Raw genomic sequence first — 24,889 nt, 5'->3', positions numbered from 1 at the left:
AATATTCATATTATGATCCCCAGATGAATAATAAATTATATAAACTGTATAGTGTATTATAAATGGTTAGTATGATTATGTGAAAAAATCTATAAAGTTGACTTTACTCTCCTCTTACTTGACCATGCTGGACTTTGTGGTTTAGTTAAGGGTTTTGTAGACTTAACACGAATAAGTGGTTTATATATTGGCATTGGTCTAGCTTTTATCTCAGCTTGCTTTCGAAGCTTTGCTATTTCCAATTTTTCATTTGCTTCCTTTTCTTCTTTTTCTTTTTTAAGCTTCTCCACTTGTAAAACTTTCTTTTGCTTCATTTTATCTTCCAATACACGTCGTTGTTTTTCTCTCTCCTCGACATTTGTTTTAAATGCAGTACTTTTTACCTTAACATCTTTGCTATGTTTTAAAGTACTATTATTTATAACAGACACATTAATATTAGGTTGCCTATTTTCTTTCTCAATACATTTTTTATTTATTTGTATTATCTCCTGTTTTTTAACTTTTAAATTTGTATTACTTTGAATATTTTTACAAGAAATAGATGCAAGTGATTTTTTTGCCTGATTTGTATCCTTCTTATTCTGACCATCTTGAGTTTTCTTTTTCTCAATTTTATTTTTCATTGGATTAATAGTCTTCATTAGTTTATTTGAGGGCAATGAATGTATGTAAGCAGTACTACTTTTTTTATTTCCTTCAAATTGTTTACTATCTTTATTTTTGTCATTAATTTCTTTGTTACTACAAGAACTCATGAGAGCTTTTTTTCTTGTATCAAACAACTTACTCGGAATTTTATGAGATATATCTAACAATTTTAGATTAGGAACTGATTTTGATTTATTGCATTTGGATTCTGATTGATCTAGTTTTAATTGCTTTTTAATTTTATCGCGATGTTCAAAACTGAAGGGTACTGGACATGTAATCTTCTTTTGCTTAGTATGTATAGGAATATCAAAAAATAAAATTTTTTCTTTTTTAATTATAATCTCTGATCCAGTATTACCTACAATTGTAGTAACCATTTTTTTTGATGCACTGTTCTTTTGACAAAATGTTTTTTCTTCTTTGGAAAAAGAAGAATAAGGTTTCTGAGTTTGTTTTACTTTTACTGTAGTATCTGCCTTTGCAACTCTAATATTTTTCTGTGTAATTTTATCATGTAAAGCTAAGGAATCTGCAGAGTTATTACATCGCACAAATTTTGTTTTTGATTGATTTTTTTCTACTTGCTTAAATTTTGATTTGTCTTGATCTTTCTGACTAAGAGTTACAACAGGTCTATTATGTGTATTTATCTTTGTAGTTGAACATTTTTGTATCACAGAAGATTGTTGTTTCAAATCAGAAGGCTTCAATTTCAAATGTTTGTTATTTAATTTTATTTTAGAATGATCATTTTTCAAGTTATTATTTTGTGGTATGTTACATTTCAAATGATCATCAATTTTTGATGTCTTACTACAATCTTTCATAACTTTTATTGATGAACTTGTGTCTGGTTTAAACATATTAATGCTAGATAAAGATACATTTTTTGTTTCTTCCTCAAGTATATTTCTTGCAATGTCTTGCATTTGTTTATTGGTTGAAACCAATACAGAATTATTGTCTATTTCACGAATCTTCACAGGCTTGGAAGTTTTACTTTTAATTGGTATTGGTTTCTTAAATATATCTTCTGTTGATGATACATCTGTATTCTTTTTATCATTACATAAATCTTCACAAAGTTGAACATTTTGCATAGCTTCATTCAAGATATTTTCATAACTCACTTGTTTCATAATTTTCTGTTTACTATTATTATATGGTGAAGGATATATTACTTTTATTGGTGTATTCTTGAGACTATCTATTTCTGTTTGTAAATTTTCAGTAGACATAGATTTTATAAAATATCTATTTTCTGATTGCACAGATTTTTTGGGTGTTTCAATAATTTCAGATACCTCCTTAGCTGATTCAGTACTCTGATTAATTATTTTAGTACATAATTTAGGTTCATAAATTTCATGATATTTTTCAAAATAATCATCAGATGGTACTTGTGGACTAGATGTAAAATCTACCCATTGTGGAGCACAATAATTATCCATTGTATGAATTTTTTTTTTCAAATACAGTAATTATGTATCAGTAAAACTATTATAATATAATTATTATTTAAAGCCTACTTCACATTGTATGTAATATCTGAAATAAAAAATGAAAAATATAATATTATACCATCACAGATTAATAGTTTTTTTTACAAATAATAAAGAACTTGATATACATAATTAAATAACATAAGAAAAACCAAAAGTTTCTATGTAATGTTTGTATGTACAGTATACTTCAAATATTTATATGTAAATTTTTCTATGTATATTGTCTGTGTATATGTGCGTGTATATATAATATGTATATATATAAATAAAAAATATCTTGACTATAAATATATGAAGTAAAATAAATACAACAAATTTTTAATATATGCTTTAAATTATTAAGTTGCATGAACATTCTTATTGTAATTTACTTACCCAATATAAACCTCTTCATTGAAATAACGTTATATTTATTAAGCAAATCCTAATAAACTTGTAAATTAATTGAGATTATATCAAATTAATTCACGTGAAGTACGTCTTTTTGTCTTAATAAACAATATTTTTCGAACTACAAAACTACACAACATTGACCGTTACATACATTCATAAAACTCCGATTTGAAATTGAACAGATCTCACAAACATGACGTAGAGAGAACACTTACAAATCTCTCCAACGCCATCTTGTGAGAGACACGAAACAAATGCATCTTTTAAGTTTTTTATAATTAAATTCGTATACGTGTAAAAATTTTTTCAAGACTCTTTAATTATATTTCCTTTCAAACTTCAAGCAAAATAAATCTAGTTAATTCGTAAATAAGAAAAATATAAATATAAAAGAAATAAGTCGTCGAAATGATAAGTCAAATGATCGAAGACAATCTAGATATATATTTTAATTTCATGGATTTTTCTTTCAATTGAAAAATATTTATGAAAAGTAACAAAGAAAAACACATAAAACACACGCTGAAACAAAAATGTTATCAATAGAAATTATTGCGTAAGAATTGTTTGTTGTTCGAAAAAAGGCTATTCAATTAGATGCTAAAATAAAAATGTTATTCTTAATATAAATTATTGCACGAAATTGTTTATTGTTCGAAAAAAAAGGTTATTCAATTAGATGCTATTTACAAAAGAAAATATTTCATGTGATTATAAATGAAAAAAGAATCCTATTCTTCCAGAAAATTTATTAAATTTTGCATACATAAACACACATACACATACGCGCGCGCACCACATTCAGCGTAACTATATTTTAACATTTTCATATGCCTTTTTCTATGAATAATAATTCATTCAAATATAATAATAAATTGATATATGATTTGAGCTCTTAAATTCTAAAATCTATAGAAATGCATGTTAGATTGTAAAATGAACAAATTCTAAATACCATTCTGATACTCTTTCAAATCAGATAAGAATAATTGTTATTCTCTTCTGTACCATTTTCTTCATACTTATCATTACGACCATTGTTATCATGACAGCTCTTTTATTGTTCTTGTTGTTATCATTATTAATATCTTTTATTACTGTAATTATTATTTCTATTTTTATTCTTATAATTATGTGGTTATTATCATATGATTTCAGTTATTATAATTTTATTATCATTATTATTATCATTACTATAATTATTATTATAATTATTATCATTATTATTTTATTATTATTATTATTATTATTATCTTCTTCATCATCATCATCATTATCATTATTATTAATATACCCTCATCATTACTAAATGAAGAAAAGTACAGATATTAATTGTAGAACCCCCTGTAACATACTAAAAATGTTCTTGTTTTTAAATCGAATAAGTTATAAGAATATATGTACTTGTTTTACATTCAAATGAGTGCTCAACAAATTTTTAAAATATCTGATAAAATATAATAATAAATTCTTCTATTTAAAACTTTATGATTGTTAGTATAATATAGGTGATAAAAGATGCATAATATGCATCACTTTACACCTATAGATTGCAGAACATATTTGTTATTTATATAAATGAATTAATGAGAAAGAATATAATAGATTACATCTTATTACTCATCATTCAATTGCATCTCTACTATACTCATCCCATTCAGTTGCAAAATCTCTTGCTTCTGGCGATTGCTGTTCATTACTATCTTTATCAGCAACTTCATCAGTAACTTCGTCATCTCCTTCCACATGTTCCTCTTCAATAATCATAACAGATTCCTGTGATTCTTCTAGTCTATTTCTATCTTCGGTACATTGTTCCTCGTCATATTCAACTATCTCAGTTTGTTCTTCAACATACTGAATACCGTCTTCCATCTGATGAGAATTACTCTCATCTATAAGCTCAGATCTTTCATCTTGTACTTCTTCTTCCATTACTGCCTCTTCCACTTCCTCTACAACTTCCTCGACTATTTCCTCTGGCTCCTGTGTAATCTCTATAGATTGATAATCATTATATGTTTGTCTGTCTGTCTCATCATTATCGTGAATGTACACGATCATCCCATCTTCCGTACCTTGCATTACAATCTGTTCATTTCCAGAAATATCCAATTGTTGCGGTTGTTGATGATGATCATTCTCGTCCTGTTGTTGATAATTATCATTATTAATCAACATGATCATCTGTTGACCTTCGAATTCATGAGCGTGATAGGTTGTAGTTTGTGAAATATCAGTTATTTCCGGTACTATGTATTCAGATTGATTCTCTACTTCTTGCGTTTCTGGCGATACGCTATCTCCAACTCCGAGTGATGTCGCTATCCCACTTGCTACGTGACTAAGAGCTTCTGCCTCCGAAGATGGTTCTAAAGAAATCGGAGGAGCAGGAGTCGCCGTTTCAGAATCTCGTAGATCTTTGTGAGAACAGTCGATATGAACTTGCAAGTTCGTAACACGTACGAAAGTTTTGCTACAGTGAGGACAACGATATCCTTTTTCTCTTCCTTCCACATGATTACCATGTCCAGTATTGATTTCATGTGTTGTAAGATCAGTAATATCCTTAAAAACTTGAGAACATTGTAAACACTGAATTACTTCAAAAGTCGAAGTATGATGCCGGGATGTAGGACGATGATTATGATTTATTTGATGTCTCACAAGTAGAGTTTCAGAAAGAGCCACATATGAACATGCTTGACATTTTGGGAAACACATGCTCTTTGGTGGAGGCACATTGTGTTTTGTATAAAGATGATACATTAAAATATTTCGTTTTGTTGCTTTATAGCCACAGTGCTCGCAAACTCTTGGATCGAACTTTTCTTCATGCACATCTTGCATGTGTCTTCTATACATATAATAATTCGTATACTCTTCATCTAAATCGCATTTATTGCATTTCCATGGTCCAGTCTCACCACCATCTACGTTACCGTTACACTTTGAATCATTCTCATCTCCATTATTGCTAGACATCAAGTGATCAGATTTCAATACCACATAGGAAACTTTTGTTTTACAAGGAGCACTAGTTTCTGTGGATTTCGCTTCTTTTTGCATTATCTTTAAACGTATATTTTTATTATTTCTAATCAAATGCGGATATTTTTTGAGCACTTCCCTGATTATTTTTGCATGATTGTTAATAGAATCGTCCGTGTTTGTGTGACAAGATGAAGATTTCTCCAAGTTTTCTTTTTCTTCAAGATCGAATCTTACTCTTTTTGCTGTTGGTTGTGCATCTTGAGATCGTTCTGATGTATTTGATATTGTCCAATCATCATCTGAATTTACTTCTTTAGGATCTTTTTCATGTAATTGAGTGTCATCTTCTTCATCTTCTGTTGAATCATTCTTGATATCTCTGTCAGGAGAGCATTTAAGAGAAAGTGATGAACTATCTCTTTTGTATTTTCCTGATGCTTGAACAATGGGTTTTGTATTATATGTAATATCATCAAATGAGGAAAAAACTCCAAGAGCAAAATCTTCTGCTTCAGGCAGATCAAATCGGGATGGCCCAGCAGTGATTTCTGTAGATTTCTGTGCCGAACCACGTAATTCGTAATTTGCCATTGGTAATGTAGGAGGTAATTCTAATTTTCTTTTCCAAATTGGAAGCCTATGAGTTATAAAAAATAAATGTTTAATAAAATGTAGCTAGGAACAACACAATATATATCATGTAACAATTAATAAAATTTTTTATACATACTTTCTCCCAGGTAATGGTTGAGCAGAAAGTGTTGATGTACTTGTAGTTACTGTTCCTTCAGTTGACAATGTTGTGGATTTTGAAATAATTGGAGTATTTGATTTTACTGGTCTATTTGTTTGTAATGCAGTTGTATTAAACTGAGCATCAAGCAGCTTAGTCAAAACTGTCATTTTCATTTTTTGTGCAGTACGATATAATGCATGTTGTTCAGAAGTCCAGTATTCCAATTGTCCAGTATACATAAAACTATAAAAATTTTCGATTTTAATAATTTCCTAGCTTTAATCACATATACAAGTGCACATATGCACATGCACACAAAATCCTTAAAAAAATATTTTTACCTTATGATAGACTTAACACACTCATAAGGCATATCTGGTGGCATAATAATAACTCCATCAAAATTTTCATCTTTTTCTTTTAACTGACGTTCCAATTGCATAAAGTAATCTGTACATGTCGTGATCACTAAGCGATGTGCCTAAATAATAAACACACATTGAATATTTTGTGTTAATTTATAATATTTTAATTTAATAAATTTATAATTAATTTTATATATGCATGACATTATTTGTAATACCTGTACAGTAATATCACTAGTTGGAAATTTAATTGTTAAATCAAGTAATTCTTCTTCAAAATAAAGCTGTTGAAGTCTCTGCAGAAAGAAAGTTCCCCAATTATCCACTTTTACTTGCTTCAACCCTCGAGAAGGGAGTGATTTATCTCGATTTGTTGTTGCCTGCATTGTTTGATTATCTATAGACACAAATATCACATTAATGTAACAAAAATATTATAAACATATTGTTATAAATATTATCAAAATTTTGTTTATATACAAGTATTACATCTTTTTTCTCATAAAGATCAACTTTAACTATATTATATAAAACCATGAAATTTATGTTACAAAAGTATAAGTATTCATACCAATAATATTTTATGATTTTATGAAATGAGTATTTTATAACAATTCTAAATAAATTTTTTTCTTGACATAAATGATAAAATATAATTGATAATATGAAATATAGTTATTTAATACACAAAAATCACATTACCAACACGATATCTGTTCCTTAACGCAGTTGCTGATTACTGTTATTATGCTTATAAATGTATTATTCCCACAGGTAAATCTCTTTTGTTTCCTTTCCTTTAAAAAATATAATACCTATAGGTATTGATATTGTTGGTTGGAATTTCATATTGTATATATTACAAGCTATTTTATTGAAAAATAGCAATACTGTTTTTATCACTCAAATATATTTAATTGAAGCTGGAAAATCCACACTGTAGTTAACTGTCCACTTAATTTGCTTTTATACAAATTCTTGCACATTTATTTCTTATTCTTCTATAAAACAAAAATTATTACTTATCATAAGCTTTGATACTTCACAACTCACCTTGATCAAGATTGATTATGATCTATAGCTATAAGCATATTACCATCCAATTATCATTCCGAATGAATACTTTTCTGTATTTTATATTTATTTAAATTATACGAATAATAATATAAACATAAAACATGCAATCAAATTTTAACGTTGTAAACGCACGCGCGTATGATACATTGAAGAATAAAAAAAAATACGTTGGGTTGAAGTAAGACATAAGCTAATATTTTGTAGGACGCCGTTCGACGCGGATCGAACACATATACATTTCTCAAAATTTAAGAAAACACTGTACTATCCATACATAATGTATATAGGCAAATTAAAAAAAACGCCGTATTTCAAAGGACACATACCTATTCAGGAATAGTTTAATATGTTTCGTTTAGCTCCATCTCTTAAAAATTTCTTTGCGACATCACCAATGTCGAGTGATGATCTCTCCCTCATAGATGGAGTTAACTGATCGCGAAAATAAATCAGTCCGACCAACCGTAAAATATGAAATTTCACGACATTGTATTTCGATTATTTAATTTTTACCCTACATACGAAATATTTGTCCAATATGTTTTACAATAAATTCTTATGATTGTATTAATATAAATACAATGACAGTACACTATTATATAATTTATATATTTATGCTGTATTGTATTGTTACAAATACTTTACGACAGATCACGTGTATGTATGTGTAAAATACGTATATTTTGAATTAATTTTATAATCAATTATGTTTTATATTCTTATTAAATATACGAACATATATTTGTACGAAAAATTAATATGAATATTATTCTATAACTATAATAGATTACAATAATTTATTTACAGTAACGATCAGCTTTCATTTTACTTCTTCGATCTAATAACGCTTCGTGTAAATTTCCATCTGTTTTAGCTTTTTCTAAGGCAGATCGATCTTCTTTATTTATTCTTAATTTTTTATCTTGGAATTTTTGAAATTTACGCCTGGAAAAATTAATCCATTATAAATCAATTAAGAATTTTTATAGATATATTAATGTTAGTATACTTACACATAATTTACTTCTACATCAGCTAGAGAACCTACTTCTTCTTTTGGAATATCTTTATTAGGTTTATTGTCACGTTCTATTATACTTCTTATAGTAACATATTCTAATGAACCAGCTGTTTTACTTTGACAAATAACATCATCTTCGTCAGTTATTGAAATGAAATTTCCCGTTGTATTACTCAATATAGCAAGTTTATCATCCTAAAAAAAACTTTATGGTTATTAATATGTTATATATTAAAAATAGTATCTATTTGATTCATCATTTGTCAAAGATATTACTTGAAAAATTGGTTCCCATTGTTCAATTGCACCTACTGCATCACTGCGTCCCACAACAACACCATTTTTGTCAACACCAAGATATTTACCATATCCAGACTTTAAAGCTATTAAATTATCACTTATACGAAATGCTGTTAAAATTTCTTCTGGACAAGGACCTTCTCCATCTGAATGAGGAGCTCCAAGCGTAAAAAGCCCATTGTCAAGAGCCTTTACATAGGTTTGTTTTCCAAATTCAATAGCTACTGTACCTGTAATTTCTTTTGGACTATTTGTTTTCCACCATCCACCTATTTGGAAATAGAAGTTGTTTAACATGTTTACAAATACTTATATGTCTGATATTATTCAACAAATTAGTGACATTTATATATGATAAACAAATAGTATATATATACCATGAATCTTGGTATCTTCATTATCAATTGTAACGTTTTCCCTAGTTTCTTCTTTTTTCGATTTCCGTTTCTTTGACCTAAAAGTCAATTAATGAAAAAAATCAATTTTTTCTACATGAAAAATTTTTTTTGTTAATACCTTATTTTTTCTCCCTTTAAAACAAGTTTCCCTGTCCTCACTCTATCATATTCAGACATTTTATATCAAAACAATATCTTTTTAAAATAATTCAGCAATTAAAAATGTATACATTACAAAAATTAATAAATATTTCTAATAGAAATATAATCATTCAACTGTACTAGTTTCTAACCTAACCTTTTAGAAGCTAACCTCTTAAACTAGTTAGAAAAACGAAATTTTAGAATCACATAAAATAAACGAACATGCACGAGTATGAGCGGATTTTCACGAAAACGCTGATTTGCACGAGACTACACGAATTGACACGAACTTGCACGAGCTTGCTCAAGTGTGTGAGTTATACAAATTGAGATTCCCCACTCTATCTCTTCACAATTCCATTATTATAAATTATATGAATACTATGATTTTCAAATATGTCCGAGGTATTAGGACAAAAAGGAAGGGTCATAACATTTAGTATTCCGTTGAAATATTTATATAAATTAATTATTAAATTGAAACAATAAATTTGTATTAATACATGAACAAATCAGTCAAAATCAGTTACTGAAAATATAATAAATACAAGTGTTACATATTTTAAATACGAAATTTGATAAAAGTTGATCTATAGAAAATTAAAAGAATGAATATCGTGTATGAATACTTATTTTTTTCCTAAGATCTTATTCTGCAATGAAAATAGACTGATATTATACGATATATTATGTTTTAGTAATAATCGTCGAAACGTTATATCTTAATAATGATAATTAATTTTTGGTAATTTCACGAAGTATATGTTCTTTATATACAAACAATATTAATGCAAATGATTAAATTTATTTGCCCATAATAATATTATTACAATTAAAGTGATTATTGATATTAATTAAAAATTGATTGATACAAGATTGTTATAATGAATCCCATATTCAAGATTCTTTTTTTAAACTGTTGGGGCAATATTTATTTAATAATTGGAATATGTATGGGCTTAAGTCTCAGTTTGTTTCTGGTACCAGTTAATGATTTTGAAAATGAAGAAAAAGTGGAATATTCATTTCAATTACCAAATGTACATGAGGCTAGTGATGAATATGAACCTAAAGTAAATATAGCTAATAAACCATTACAAGCACGAAAAATACCAAAAATGTTTGTACGTCCAAGATATTATTCTACAGAACTTGGAATTAGAGAAAAACTCTTTGTGGGAATAATAACTAGTCGAATGTATTTGCATAGTAGAGATATTGCAATAAATAAGACAATTGCACATTTAGTGGACAAAGTACGTTATTTTATCTCAATACCAGAAGGTGTAAAACCTAATGTATCTTTACCTGGTATAGTAGGTTTTACAGATACCAGAAGTATTTTAAAACCATTTCATGTTATGAAATACATTACCGATAATTATTTAGAAGACTATGACTATTATTTTCTTATTAAAGATGTCAGTTATATTAATGCAAGAAAGTTGATTAATTTTGTATCTAAAATTAGTGTGAGTCAAGATGTTCATATGGGTGTACCAATTGATATACAAACCTATTGTTCTCTAGGTAAAATATTAATGTGTTTATTTTTTTTTTGATAAAATGATATACATATATCTAAATGAAACTATTATGATTTTCAGATTCTGGTATCCTTCTAAGTAACTCAATAATTCAAGAAATTAAAACAAATTTAGATTGGTGCGTACAAAATACATACTCAGATATAGATGATATTAATTTTGGACGTTGTATTGTGCATTCTTCGTCACTTTCTTGCACAAACCAAATGCAAGGGCAGACATTCTTATCAACAAAGTTAAACTCTACATTTAACTTTAAACAGGATTTATCAAAATTACTTCTGCAAGAAAATTTTTTAAATTCCCTTACTATTTATCCTATTTATGATCATCTCAATTTCTACCGTTTTCATATGTACATAACAGTGGTAAGAATGTCATCGATAAAATAACACAACATACTTTAATTAATATTTTGAAAAAAATATATGAACAAGGGAACACTTTGTTTCAGATGAGATCTATTGATGGCCAACAAAAAATTTTTGATTTGCGTAATGCTATTTTACAAACTAAGCATTTAGCACCAGTGCATGAACATAATATATCATGGCCTATTGGTAATCGACCAGGAAACAAACCTTTAACACGTTTTGATGTTTTACACTGGACGTATTTTAATGAAACACATACTTTTTTTGAGACTGACTTTTTAAACATACGGAAATTAAAAGCAGATGCAAAATTTGATATAGATCATATAATAAATACAATTACTAGTAAAATAATTATGGAATATAATCAAAGGCTAGTGTTTCAAAAATTGATAAATGGCTATAAGAGGTTTGATGCATCTAGAGGAATGGATTATATTTTTGATCTTTCTTTTATTGAAGTAACTACTGGGAAAGAATTATATAAGAGAGTGGAAGTATGCAAACCATTAGGAAAAGTTGAAGTTTTATCAGTTCCATATGTAACAGAAAATACAAGGATTAATATGATATTAGTTGTAAATATAAACAACAAGGAAGATGTGTTGACTTTTATGAAATATTATGAAGAGAATTGTATGCAAAAAAAATATAAAACTTTCCTTTTGCTGGTCAGTATTAAATTAATAATTAATTTATTAATTATTTTTTTTTCGAAATTAATAAATAAACAGAATTCTAAATTTTGCAGGTCCTCTTATACAATGTTGAATCACCATCAAAAGGGCAAGCAGATATATTTTATAGTATTAAAAAATATGCTTTAATGCTTTCAGAGAAATATAAAAAGGATCAATCAAAAGTTACATGGCATTCAATTCGTTTACCAATTATTATAAATGCTATTGAAATAGATCCTATGCTTAAAATTGCTATCACAGATTTATGTATTAAAAAATTCTCTCCTGAGAGTTTAATTCTGTTTGTTGAAACTGGTATGGATTTAAAATTAGATTATTTAAATAGGGTATGTAAATACAATAAAAAATTATATAACAATTATGGATATATATTATATTTTTATATATTAATCTTTTAGGTTCGTATGAATACTATAAATCAATATCAAATATTTAGTCCAATTCCATTTGTTGCATATCATCCTGATATAATATATACTGATGATAATAAACATATTGAAGTGGACATTAATCATAATTATGGAAGATATGATGAATATAATTATAATAACATTGCGTTTTATGTTAAAGATTACATTGCAAGTATGTTTTATAAAATATCTCTTTCAGTATTAGTCTTAAAATAAATATCATTATTGTTCTTAAAATAAATACTAATGTTTTTCTATTGTGTTTCAGTGAGAAAAGCTGTAGAAACGAGTATTTCATTAGCTCGTTCTGATAAAGATATCGCTACTCTTTTGGAGCTTTCAAAGCATAATCCAATTACTTCTATATTTGACATGTTCGTGTCTTTTAGTGACATACATACACTTCGTGCGGTAGAACCGGCATTGAAGATAAAATATAAAGATATACGATGTATTAGTACTCTTAACAATGATACTTACACAATGTGTGTTAAACAAAAGAATATTCATTTGGGTCAGCGCAGTCAGCTTGCTAAGCTTATATTAGATTACAAAAATTATCGAAATTAATTTTGTTATTATATTTAGTTGTTATCACAACTGCATTTTGTGAATTAGTATATTACTTATATACTAGAAATATATAATAATAAGATTTAAGAATGTTAGTTATTTTTAGTTGATTTTCATGGTTCTACTGCTTTTTTCTTTATATTACTCAATGTTATTTTTTGTATAAGTAAAAAGATTTAGTCGATATATGAAGTACTTTTCTGAAATAGTCACAACGTTGTGAAGGACGTTAAATTTGAAACATGAAAATTTTACGATTATTTAAACAATTATATTAAACAATTATATTCACATCTCAAATGTATAATAAGATAGAGTATTAATCTGATATATGACACATATTGATATTGCCAAAGTTATAACTATACAATATTAATTATATTTTTATTCAAAAGAATGTATTTTTTATATAAAGTTTTATTCAGAATAAATGAAATTACATAATAATAGTTATGTTGTGTGTAGTAATTGTACACTCTCTTAGATATTGTTAATATTTGAAGAGATTAAGATTAATATTACAAATTGCATATTCTGAGCGTATATGCAATCAACGCAATCACTCGTACATGCGTACATGCAACACACACGCACACATTTACTCAAATTGTACGTATAAATTGTATAAGCCGGTTTTACCCTTGATTGTTAAATGTGCCCTTCATCACAGTCGCTGATATAACTCAACATAATACGATCTTATTTCATTTTTATTTATTTATAACATCGCATTAATTTGTAATGTCTTAATACTTATCGCGTTCTTTAAAGAAACATATCCGTGCATCTTAGTTCAATTTATTTCAATAAATTTAAATTGAAAGTTTATTGGAACTAAATTATACCCGGAACACGATAATGTTTGTCTTTCCTTAAACATTTTAGACAACATAAGAGTATATACATAAAATTAAGAAAAAAAATATATATAATAATAATAATAATAATCTGATAAACAATCGCTTAGTAGTTATTTATCGAGTATTTCTAAAAAGATTATTGATTTTATTAACTAAATTACAATCGTATCGTAATAACCATCCATATTGCGCCGCAGATTTGCCTAGAAATCATATACCTTAATTAATATAGGATTCCCTTACATACAATATATTGATGTAATATAAAGAATAATACAAAGATATTAAAATAATATACACTAATGCTGAATAATTGCGCTTCATTTTTTTTTTAACTGTAAAGTCAAACTTACTAGTTCTATATTAAGGCAGTAATTATTTTTGGAACTGAATTTGTGCATGCGCTTGTACGAGATCAGATGTACCTAACGATAATTAATTATAAATGATTTATCAGTATATGATAATAACGATAAAGTTATTATTAACTCGTTCGTGTTAATACAAAAGAAAAGTAAAATATTTCTGAGTTTAAAATTTAATTTTAACGCGATTATTTACAAATTATATGAATTTATTTATACTTGCAACAAGCATATTTGTGTCTAGCTTCTTTAATGTTTTATATTACAAAATTATTTTTAAAAGAATTAATTATGATTTTTTCAATATTTTTATGTTATTGTTAGGTACACCTTCTTAGTACAAGATATGTTAAATGTTTGTACCGTTTATTTATACAAAGGTGGTTCAAGCAATCAAAACGAAACTAAGTATTATATATTTTCAATTAAAATAAAGCAGTATAAAATGATTTTCATTTAACTAAGGTCTGTTATGAGACCTCTCTTTACATTCATTTATTTTTTTATATACTTTTTTTTTGATATGTTTATTTTATTTTTAGTACAATACTCAATTGTATATTAAAATAAATGATTAAAAAAAAATTTTATCATTAAAAAATGATGTTAATTTAATATAACATATTTATCATATTATAAAGCTATATCAAAGAATGATACAGAAATAATATTTCAATACTTTAATTATTTTTGTTATTTACCCACATTTTTTATTCTTCCTAATGATTAATTTATTACTGTAATTTTGAACCACCAATGTACTAAATCCCTCCATTTATACAACTGGAGTGTTTACAAATTCTATCTCAAATATATTCATAATGTATTCTTACTTGCTATTTTAAAATGTTATACAAAATCACAGTAACATACATCTATATATATATACATATAACAATATTGTGTTGCCCGAGCACCAAATTAATTTAATTAGGTTTGTGATTCTCTGCAATCTTAAGTGAATTTCAACATCTATATTATTCGATATGATAAAAACAAAATTAAAACAAATATATAAATAACATCAAAATTAATAATTAATAAAAAATCTTGTGGTACTTGATTTGCAAAACTACATTAAGTATTGAAGTTTATTAAAGCAAAATAAAAAAAATATTTGCTACTATATATGTACTATTGAATTATTAATGCAAATCATAATATAAGCTTGGCTTCTGCATATCAGATACTCTTGCATACTGGTAGTTTTTAAAAGATATATATAATTAAAAAATAGTTCAAACCAACAACTGAATATTTCATTAACGAAATCTAAATATATGTCATAATTATTGATTGCAGATTAGAAAAGATTGCAGCAGATTTAGACATTTTAACAATCAAGGGTTCTGTTCCTTTAATTCATAAAATGTTAAATGATGTATGTCAGACCATTATATAAGCAATATTGTTTCACAAATCGTAATCACGTGAGTAAGCATCTTTGTAATATACTATACTATGTATTAAATATGTTGTTCTTTTTCAAAGTATATAGAAAAACTGTTTTTTTTTCAAGATTAATTATGATATTCTATAAAGGAAGCTGCAAAAATTTATGTAAAGTGAATATACTCTAGGATTTTACATTTTATTCTTTCGTTGATCTGTTGAGTGAAAAAAATTAATTTTAGCAAATGATTTAAAGGAGACAACATCGATGTCTCCTGCGTCCGGAATTACCAACTCTCATACGTTTTCTTTTTTCTTTACCTCTGTGTTCTTTATCTTTTCGTATTTCTCTTACCTAAAATGTTCCAATAATCTTTATAAATATATAGTATTTTTATATGTACAATTATAAGTATATAATCTTGATACATTGATAACAGATAATATCTTATCAAAGATTTTAAAGATTAAAAGAATAATTAACTTACCAGAGTATAAAAAGCATCATCTACACCCATTCTAGTTTTTGCAGAAGTTTCAACAAATGGCACTCCATATTGACGTGCAACTTCTCTCGCTTGTGTCATATTCACTGCCCAAGATTGTTGAAGATCGCATTTATTCCCAACTAATACCATTGGTACTTCTTCTGCATCTTTTACTCTTTTTATTTGTTCTCTATATGTACCTATATCCTTTAATGACAAAAATAAATATGACTAATAACATTTGTATGTCATGTCATGATCAATATCATGTATCATGATTTTTGTTTTTATATACGGATATAATATGAAGTATACATACTTCGAAACTTTTAGCAGAATTAACAGCAAATACTAATAAAAACCCTTCCCCAGTCCTCATATATTGATCTCTCATTGCACTATATTCTTCTTGACCAGCTGTGTCTAATATATCTAAAAGGCACGTTTCTCCATCAATAACAACCTGTTTAAAACAATATTTACAATCAATAAAAATAGAATTAAAACTATATTATCAGTTAAACATATAATTAAGTCATAGATTTATAGGTATTAATCAACTTAAACTTACCTGTTTTCTATAAGAATCTTCTATGGTAGGATCATACTCATCTACAAAGTGATTTTGTATAAGTTGAATGGTTAATGCAGATTTTCCAACACCTCCAGCTCCTACTACTACAAGCTTATATTCCGTCATAATACCAGTTTTTGTCTTAACATAAACTGGTACATCCAATGCAAAACTTTAGATGCTTCTTAAAATATCTATGAAATATAAAAACGATATATAAATATTATATTCTATAAATTATCAGTATAAACTAAATTGAATTTAATTCCCATTAATATTACTTCTTCTATACATGTGGAATATTTATAAGTTTAATTACATTTTTATCAAGATTATATACAAATAGAAAATTATTATTTTGTGTTGTGTAAAATGATTTATTATTTTTTTTAACATTCTTAGAGTCAGGTGATCGTAAATAATATATAATATTACTTCGAATGGAAGAATATAAACAAATGATAAAAAGACATATGCTAAGATATGTGTAAAGCGCCAAAATGGAATTATTATAAGAAACTAATACAATGAAAAAATAATTTATCGAAATATTATAATTTACTAGCCAATAGTAATTTAAAGCAGTCAGGGTGCGATAAGTACATACGAGAAAAAAATAAAATTACTGTATATAATATTTTTTATTTCACGTACACTCACCAAATTTATGAAATTTTATCTTAACACCGATTAAATGATCTCGTTTTAGATTTATATGCTAATTATTGTTAGTTTATTGTTATTTATCATGGGCAAGTACCGTATTCCCATTGAACAGAGTAAGATGCCATAAGATGTTATGCAGCCACGCCAACGTACTTAACTATTTGCAGAGGAAAGACCAGATATATTGTTACGTCCCGGCAGATCATGGCTTGGAAATCAGTGTGTAAGAAAATAGGGTTCTCTATCGGTAAAATCAATCTCGTTCTTATCTGAATGTCAAATAAACGATTTTACCCTGGGATCGTCTTCTTTCAAAGATCGTAATTATATCGTATACACTCTGTTTCTTTACTTTTTCTATGTTTCAAATTTGTTACACAGTGAAGTAATGTAATCTATTATCCGATTTGTTTTATTTAAAAAATATACATTTGGATATTTAGATATTATTTCTATATTCGGACAATAATGAAAGATAATAAATAATAGAAAGATAATAGAATTAAAAATTTACATTATTAGGTATTACAAAGAATAAACAGGTTTATTTTATAATTACATTCGCATTTCGTATAAAACAATTTATTCCCACTCTTTCATGTAAACAAAAATTAATATCATATTTAACCTAAAGCACAGTCTGATGTCCAGAAATGGAAAAAGCATTGATACTTTATCAATACCTATATATGGAAAGAAATAAGGATAAATTTCCTTGATTTTATATGCCTTTACACAATGATACAAAGTATACATGATACAACCTATTATTATTTTTCAGTTCTCTCTAATTTCTTCTTTCTAAACAAGTATATGACATTATTAAAGATCCTATAATCACTTTTTCATACATTTTATTTTTTTTTATAGTATTTAAAAAGAGATAACTTACTATTTAACTTCTATGACTAATGTCCTTTGTCATAATTATGACAGTAAATGAATTATACAAAAGAATTTCATTTCACTTTTTGAAGCTGAGGTGATTTTGAAAATGCATTAAACAATTAATTAAAAATTGTAAAAACATTACAACTCTTCGTTTCTAGCTTTAACGGCTTTACCCTTACGGTCGTAGCCCTCAAGTTCATTAGTAGAATGTTTAGCAATGTATTTAATAAGATCTTCTAATTCTCTGCCACCTTCGTATTTAACAGGTTTGTCTTTAAAGTCTTTTGGTGCCCAGAAAAGGGTCGGGAATCCTCTAACTTCGTATGGTGACGGAACATCATTAGCCGTAGCATCAAACTTCACAATTTCAACATCTTCATTAGCCAATTTGTCTCCTAATTCATCGTAAACAGGTGCAAGCTTCTTACAATGACCACACCAAGGAGCATAAAATTCAATTAAAGTATCTTTGCCATTATTTGTAACAACTTCATCAAAGTTCTTTGCTACTGCAACTTTCACATTGCCAGTATTATCTTCAGGAACTGGTTCAGATTTCAGATATGGTTCTAATTCACCAGCTTCTAATGCCTTCACAAACTTTTCAAAGTTTTCAACAGAAAATTCTTCTTTAAGAACAAATTTCTGATTTTGTGCATCTCTTGCTAGAACAACTGGTTTATCACCTTTTACAAAGTCAATACCAAAGTCATTCAATTCATGTTGGAAGTCATCTTTGGAAGAAATGGCAAAATTAAAGGCAGCAAAATCTTTTGCAACCTTTAGAATCCTATTACGCCAATAATTGGTACCCTTTGGATTTTTTACATAATCTACATTGTAGTAAGCAACAACTAACGGATTTTTAAATTCTGCTGCATTATCGCGATTACGAACACCCACAATTCCAAAACTGTAAAAATAACATTTGTATAATACATTTGATGTAAACTTTCAAACAGCACATTTCAAGGATATATAAAAAGACAGTAAATTTATCAGTTTTGTGTGATAAAGATATATAAAAAAGATAGTAAACTCACTAGTTCTGTGTGATGAAGTTATGGACATCACTAATGGTATCACCATCTTCATATTTGACACTGTCAGATTCAAATTTGTTATGAAGTAATTTTGGCCGATATAAAACAATATCATTCCTGAAATAAAATAAAATATATATTAATGATAAGAATAAGTAATATTGAAATTAATAGTACATTACTAAAATATCTTGTACTTACTTCAAATCTTCTTTTTCTAACAGTTTTTTTGCAGATGTATGAGCAAATCTAACTTTTTCTCTAAGTTTCTTTGAAACAGCATGGAATGCAGCTGATAATGGTGAATCATCTTTCTCAAAGTAACCTATGATACCTACTTCATTAGAATCTAAGAATGCTTTTTGACAATCTTCGCTAACTAACTCTTTCGATGCTGGTCCAACTTGTGCCTATAAAAATTTTGAAGTCGAATAAAAATTTATTGAAAAATATATTTTTAATATCAACTTATAATGAATATAATTCATAAATACCTTCATATATTTCACAATGCCAGGTGCTTCTCTAGGTCCATTATAATCTCCAACCAAATCTCCATTTGCAAAAATTTTTAATGTTGGGTATCCACTGACAGAATGTTTATTACATGTTTCTTTTCCACTTTCTGTACAATCAACTTTAGCAAATGTGATTGGAGGATCATTACCTATAAGAAGTTCAGCAGCCTTTGCATATTCAGGCTTTAAACGTTTACAATGTCCACACCTAAAACAAAACATGTCATGGTTCACCATAAAAGAAATAATTAATTTTATTTTTATTCCATAAAAAAAAAAAAAAATACAAAAGAAAGACATGGAAAGATAGATAAACTTAAAAAAATAAAAAAGAAAACTAATGAAATAATTAAATCGTAGTTTCTTCCTTTTATTTTGTAAGAGAGATAAATGTTTGTCTTTCAAAATTTGAAACTATGACAAATACATAAAAAACATAAATACACAAAGAATCATTAAAAAAATATATCGCGATAAAAGATTTAGTTTATTATATAAAACAAAGGATATCGAACGTTTTACTACAAGTTGGAATAATTAGTAAACTATCGAATAATACGAGCGTTGCCACTAAGTATATAAAAACGATGGTCAAAAACTGTCTAACCGGTATTCGGCGTGTGTAAAAATTGACATTTGTATAAGTTCATTATTTTATTTTATATTTTCTTCCGATATAAAAATGATCGAGCTTAACATATTTCTCTTTTGTATGGCTCACATAAAAACCATAGAAACGAGCAAAGAATTTTTTTCTTACCATGGTGCGTAAAACATGACAAGTGCGTTTTCATGACGCTTAAGTTCATCCGTGAAATCATCGTCAGTTAATTCAAGAACATCACTTTCGGAAGCATAAACATTTAGGAATAGTAAGCTAACGAAAACGAAAATTTTAGGTAGCATCGTGAAATTAAGCGAGCTTCTTTGCAATCCGATCCAACGGACCTAACTATCGGAGAACTACTGCTTAATGAAGACGTGGCTCCGCTAAAAAGTAGCCACCGAAGCACGAGACCCGGCGCAGTGCTGTCGTTCGTTCATTGGTCCAATATTTCTTCCGTCTTTGTCGTATTTATCGGAGATGAACATGAATATATAGATTGTGTTTATACGAAAATATATACGACTTTGTATGCAATTTGTAAGCACCTTTAAGTGCAAAGATCGTGAGTGGTAAACTAATCATCATGGTGAAATCGCATGAAATTTTCATTCGATAATTTTCATATAAGATTATTATAATGAATTATATCTTTGTATCGTGCGCTTACAAAGAACACATTTTGAATATATTTTCAACTCCAAAAGAAGAACAAAGATGGTACGATATTTGATGGCAGAAATATTACATAATAGAAATATTCTGATATATTAATTCTATATACTCAAGTTGAATCTAAACTTGTTCAAATTGAAAATAGCAATGTACATTGTACTTTGATTTTTGAACATTGTTTCGTATCATTGTTTTATACCTACGGAAGTCTATGTTAATAGAATAAGCCAGATATAAGGCTATTCACATTTTAATATCAAATATTTAAATGAATTTGATGAAACTATATATTTTTTAATATTTTAATAAAAAGTCGAATGAAATATCACGAGTAAACGGAAACGACAGCAGCGCAATAGCGGAAATATGAACGAGGATTTACCGAAAGTATCCGAGTAATACCGATGTCATTTAGTGACGTCATGCCCAAGCAGAAGAGATAAAGCAGTAAAAAAACTGAAACTGTGTTTTCTATTATATTGATATTTGTGCATTACAATCTTAAAGCTTTAAAAATGTCTTATGCATACCTTTTCAAGTATATCATTATTGGAGATACAGGTAATTGGCATGGTGTTATATTTTGACCTCTCCCTTGAACGTATTCTATATTCCGCATTAAATATGCCCTGACAGGATCCCATTGTTTTTGTTCCCTCATAGAATGATGTTTCTATTCGTAGAAATTCTACGCTGCAACGTTTCTTTTTTAATTTTATACTTACATCTATCAATATTACATTATATCCGTCAAATTTTTTCCTAAGTAATATGATCTTAAAAAATGTACCCTTTATTTGCGTCTAGAACATTAAATAAATACGGTAGTCAAATTTAGTAGATCTTTTTATTTTTACACTTATATTTGATGTTATGCCAGTGAGCAACTGGTATGTGATTTCACTTTGGTCTTGATATAAAATATTTTTTTTTTTATATAGTCGTCTTTATTATATACTCCATTTGTTTAAATATATATAAAAATTGAAATTGTATTACTTTAAATTTATGTTTAGTAATAGAAGTTTTGTATCATCTTTACAATAAGGATAACATCTAATTAATTATTACGAAATATTTATATTCATTTTTTTTTAATATAGGTGTTGGAAAATCTTGCCTTCTATTGCAATTCACAGACAAAAGATTTCAACCAGTTCATGATTTAACAATAGGAGTAGAATTTGGTGCCCGTATGATTACTATTGACTGTAAACAAATAAAATTGCAAATTTGGGATACGGTAATTATTGCATAGCATTGATAATTTGTATTAATATAAAGTCATTAAAATGCTAATATAAACAAATAATAGGCTGGACAAGAAGCATTCCGTTCTATTACACGGTCTTATTATCGTGGTGCAGCAGGAGCATTATTGGTATATGACATTACACGCAGAGAAACGTTTAATCATCTTACAACGTGGCTGGAAGATGCTAGGCAACATTCGAATTCAAATATGGTGATCATGTTAATTGGTAATAAAAGTGATCTTGATTCACGAAGAGAAGTAAAAAGGGAAGAAGGAGAAGCATTTGCCAGAGAACATGGACTTGTTTTCATGGAAACAAGTGCAAAGACAGCAGCAAATGTTGAAGAAGCATTCATTAACACAGCAAAAGAAATATATGAAAAAATACAGGAGGGTGTATTTGATATCAATAATGAGGTGCATATTTATTTATACGAAGGATTTTATATCCTTGAATGACGCATTTAATTATATTCATATAAACATTATTTCCTTTCATTAGGCAAATGGCATTAAAATTGGACCACAACATTCTCCAACAAGTCCTAGTGGATTAGCAGGTACCGGAGGACAAGGAAATGCACAGGGCGGTGGGTGCTGCTAGGGGCTGGGGGTTGCCTGCCCACCGCTACATCCTTCTCCGATCTGAATCGATCCTTTTACTCCTGCTCCTCGTTTTAATCTCAACCACCGACTTTGTACATTTAATTTTGCGCGCGTCGCATCTTGAGGTAACGAGTGACACAATTGGTGTATTTATTATTTAAAAAATATTATATACATGATGATAGGAGTATTATATGGCAAAAGTGTTATACGTCATTAGAATCATAAAATATAATAAAATCTTGATTTACAGATCATCATGTCAGTTTGTATCATCTCAATATTATTTAGTATATTCTGTATGTGTGTTGTTATATATATGAGATATATACGTATATATAAATGCATACAATTCTTATTTTTAGATTTACATAACATCATTTTTTATTTTTATTGTTATTTAAAAGTTTATGTAACACTTTAATGAAGTTCCCTCTCTCAAAGTTATGTATGTATTTTATTTATGCCAATAATATTTTGATCTTTTTTATTATTGAGGAATGAAAACATCTATATCACTAAATTTATAGTATTATCACTTTATGCTTATCGCTATATAATGCGATATACTTCTATCTGTAAAATATGGGAATTAAATATATTTGTCATGTTGAGATATTGGACATATTATTGAAGATGTAAATGTCTCTATCATTGATGAGTAAAGGAGGATGGCAAGGCGGAAGGGATAGGCATTTCTATTCCATACTTAACATTTATTTACTGTCATGTAATATATGTGATGTGCTTTAATATTAAAAATTTAATTTACTTAATCGTATATCGTGGATTGGAATAACCAAGTTTAATTGGCTTTGAACGGAAATACAAAATTACACTTGGCTACCTAAGGCGACACTATGTATACGTATGTATTGATGTATAAGATGACGAATATATAACATATGTAATCAATTACATCAAGAGGCCTATGTAACCAAATTTATATTCTATGTAATGATTACACAAAACCTCACTATTTATATTGTTGTGGTTGGTATCATTACTTATGATACATTTTTAAAAGTCAATGATTAACGATATAGTAACAGTGAATTTAAATTTTTCAGCGTTTTTTTTTTTTTTTTTTTGACTGGAGAACATTTGTAGTACCATACAATTTAAAGAGTCAAGTGCATAGTGTGCATTCTTAATTCTTAACCAAAGATATTGATTTAGATATGTGATGGCATAATAGTTCTAAATGTATCCTATTTGAACAAGGTCCAAAAAGTATCATAATGTACATTATTATTTCTATTGATGTATGAATATTTAATTATACAAGGACACAAAGGATTAATTATATGTAAAATGCGTAGATGTGCATTAACAGAAAATATAGTCTTTTATTGCATTATATTTATGGAATATTAGTTAGCTCTCTGATGTTGATATCATAATATTAGTTGAATATTTCTTAATAAAAAGGATAAAGGGATACTAAATCATGTGTAGAACTTGGATTTGAACATTAAATACACCTTAAATTCTACAGAAGAATGAGTGTCACAAAACTGAAATGTTACATTAGATGCATTTATTCTTTCAGTGAATAATTATGGGAAGCAAATGCACATATGAATAGTGTTTTTATTAATAATATCTTTTTTCGTATTTGTACATATATAGCATATTTGTTGACCAGATCCAGTACCTATACATGATCCCAAAAATATCATTTGACTAGTATTAATGGATTAGCTATGTATTTCTTCTTATATATGTGTATCTCTTTGTTATATATTTTTTTCCTATAA

At 27.4% G+C, this 24,889-nt stretch overlaps 7 protein-coding genes across 16 annotated transcripts; 2 read left to right on the top strand and 5 right to left on the bottom strand.

Moving 5' to 3' along the window:
* Positions 1-89: 89 nt before the first annotated feature.
* LOC127061806 (titin homolog) lies at positions 90-2,786 on the bottom strand. The gene is made up of 2 exons (XM_050989172.1): positions 2,535-2,786; positions 90-2,202 (listed from the first exon to the last, which is right to left on the bottom strand). The coding sequence occupies exon 2, from the start codon at positions 2,103-2,105 to the stop codon at positions 90-92; it is 2,016 nt and encodes a 671-aa protein (XP_050845129.1). The 5' UTR covers positions 2,106-2,202; positions 2,535-2,786.
* Positions 2,787-3,284: 498 nt separating this feature from the next.
* Positions 3,285-8,186, bottom strand: LOC127073127 (centrosome-associated zinc finger protein CP190). 8 transcript variants are annotated; one of them, XM_051014238.1, is made up of 7 exons: positions 8,051-8,186; positions 7,350-7,648; positions 6,866-7,044; positions 6,624-6,763; positions 6,277-6,525; positions 4,631-6,183; positions 3,285-4,549 (listed from the first exon to the last, which is right to left on the bottom strand). In XM_051014238.1, the coding sequence occupies exons 3-7, from the start codon at positions 7,031-7,033 to the stop codon at positions 4,176-4,178; spliced, it is 2,484 nt and encodes an 827-aa protein (XP_050870195.1). In that variant the 5' UTR covers positions 7,034-7,044; positions 7,350-7,648; positions 8,051-8,186; the 3' UTR covers positions 3,285-4,175. The 8 variants fall into 8 exon arrangements, with proteins under 8 accessions (XP_050870195.1, XP_050870187.1, XP_050870189.1 ...); XM_051014230.1 differs by having other exon boundaries at positions 3,285-6,183; XM_051014232.1 differs by having other exon boundaries at positions 3,285-6,183; positions 7,350-7,645.
* A 200-nt stretch (positions 8,187-8,386) lies between these two features.
* LOC127073132 (protein FRG1 homolog) lies at positions 8,387-9,759 on the bottom strand. Its single transcript, XM_051014249.1, has 5 exons — positions 9,562-9,759; positions 9,423-9,499; positions 9,022-9,314; positions 8,738-8,940; positions 8,387-8,669 (listed from the first exon to the last, which is right to left on the bottom strand). The coding sequence occupies exons 1-5, from the start codon at positions 9,618-9,620 to the stop codon at positions 8,522-8,524; spliced, it is 780 nt and encodes a 259-aa protein (XP_050870206.1). The 5' UTR covers positions 9,621-9,759; the 3' UTR covers positions 8,387-8,521.
* Positions 9,760-9,954: 195 nt separating this feature from the next.
* On the top strand, positions 9,955-13,645 carry LOC127073128 (chondroitin sulfate synthase 2). 2 transcript variants are annotated; one of them, XM_051014240.1, is made up of 7 exons: positions 9,955-10,206; positions 10,286-11,117; positions 11,195-11,502; positions 11,589-12,179; positions 12,260-12,535; positions 12,608-12,791; positions 12,888-13,645. In XM_051014240.1, the coding sequence occupies exons 2-7, from the start codon at positions 10,472-10,474 to the stop codon at positions 13,187-13,189; spliced, it is 2,307 nt and encodes a 768-aa protein (XP_050870197.1). In that variant the 5' UTR covers positions 9,955-10,206; positions 10,286-10,471; the 3' UTR covers positions 13,190-13,645. The 2 variants fall into 2 exon arrangements, with proteins under 2 accessions (XP_050870197.1, XP_050870196.1); XM_051014239.1 differs by having other exon boundaries at positions 9,955-11,117.
* On the bottom strand, positions 13,592-17,894 carry LOC127073134 (ras-like protein 1). Of its 2 annotated transcripts, none has more exons than XM_051014251.1 (5): positions 17,532-17,894; positions 16,869-17,065; positions 16,617-16,760; positions 16,298-16,504; positions 13,592-16,164 (listed from the first exon to the last, which is right to left on the bottom strand). In XM_051014251.1, the coding sequence occupies exons 2-5, from the start codon at positions 16,995-16,997 to the stop codon at positions 16,060-16,062; spliced, it is 585 nt and encodes a 194-aa protein (XP_050870208.1). In that variant the 5' UTR covers positions 16,998-17,065; positions 17,532-17,894; the 3' UTR covers positions 13,592-16,059. The 2 variants fall into 2 exon arrangements, with proteins under 2 accessions (XP_050870208.1, XP_050870209.1); XM_051014252.1 differs by having other exon boundaries at positions 17,632-17,894.
* A 209-nt stretch (positions 17,895-18,103) lies between these two features.
* LOC127073129 (protein disulfide-isomerase A3) lies at positions 18,104-21,000 on the bottom strand. Its single transcript, XM_051014241.1, has 5 exons — positions 20,750-21,000; positions 19,966-20,197; positions 19,673-19,881; positions 19,472-19,588; positions 18,104-19,341 (listed from the first exon to the last, which is right to left on the bottom strand). The coding sequence occupies exons 1-5, from the start codon at positions 20,893-20,895 to the stop codon at positions 18,567-18,569; spliced, it is 1,479 nt and encodes a 492-aa protein (XP_050870198.1). The 5' UTR covers positions 20,896-21,000; the 3' UTR covers positions 18,104-18,566.
* A 661-nt stretch (positions 21,001-21,661) lies between these two features.
* Positions 21,662-24,577, top strand: LOC127073133 (ras-related protein Rab-2). Its single transcript, XM_051014250.1, has 4 exons — positions 21,662-21,829; positions 22,372-22,511; positions 22,584-22,940; positions 23,026-24,577. The coding sequence occupies exons 1-4, from the start codon at positions 21,784-21,786 to the stop codon at positions 23,125-23,127; spliced, it is 645 nt and encodes a 214-aa protein (XP_050870207.1). The 5' UTR covers positions 21,662-21,783; the 3' UTR covers positions 23,128-24,577.
* The last annotated feature ends 312 nt before the right edge of the window (positions 24,578-24,889 follow it).

Source organism: Vespula vulgaris, chromosome 2 (assembly GCF_905475345.1).
Source record: "Vespula vulgaris chromosome 2, iyVesVulg1.1, whole genome shotgun sequence".
In the NCBI taxonomy this organism is placed as follows: Eukaryota; Metazoa; Arthropoda; class Insecta; order Hymenoptera; family Vespidae; genus Vespula; species Vespula vulgaris.
Note: the sequence above shows the minus strand (reverse complement) of the source record. Positions and strands in the feature narration are given on the sequence as shown.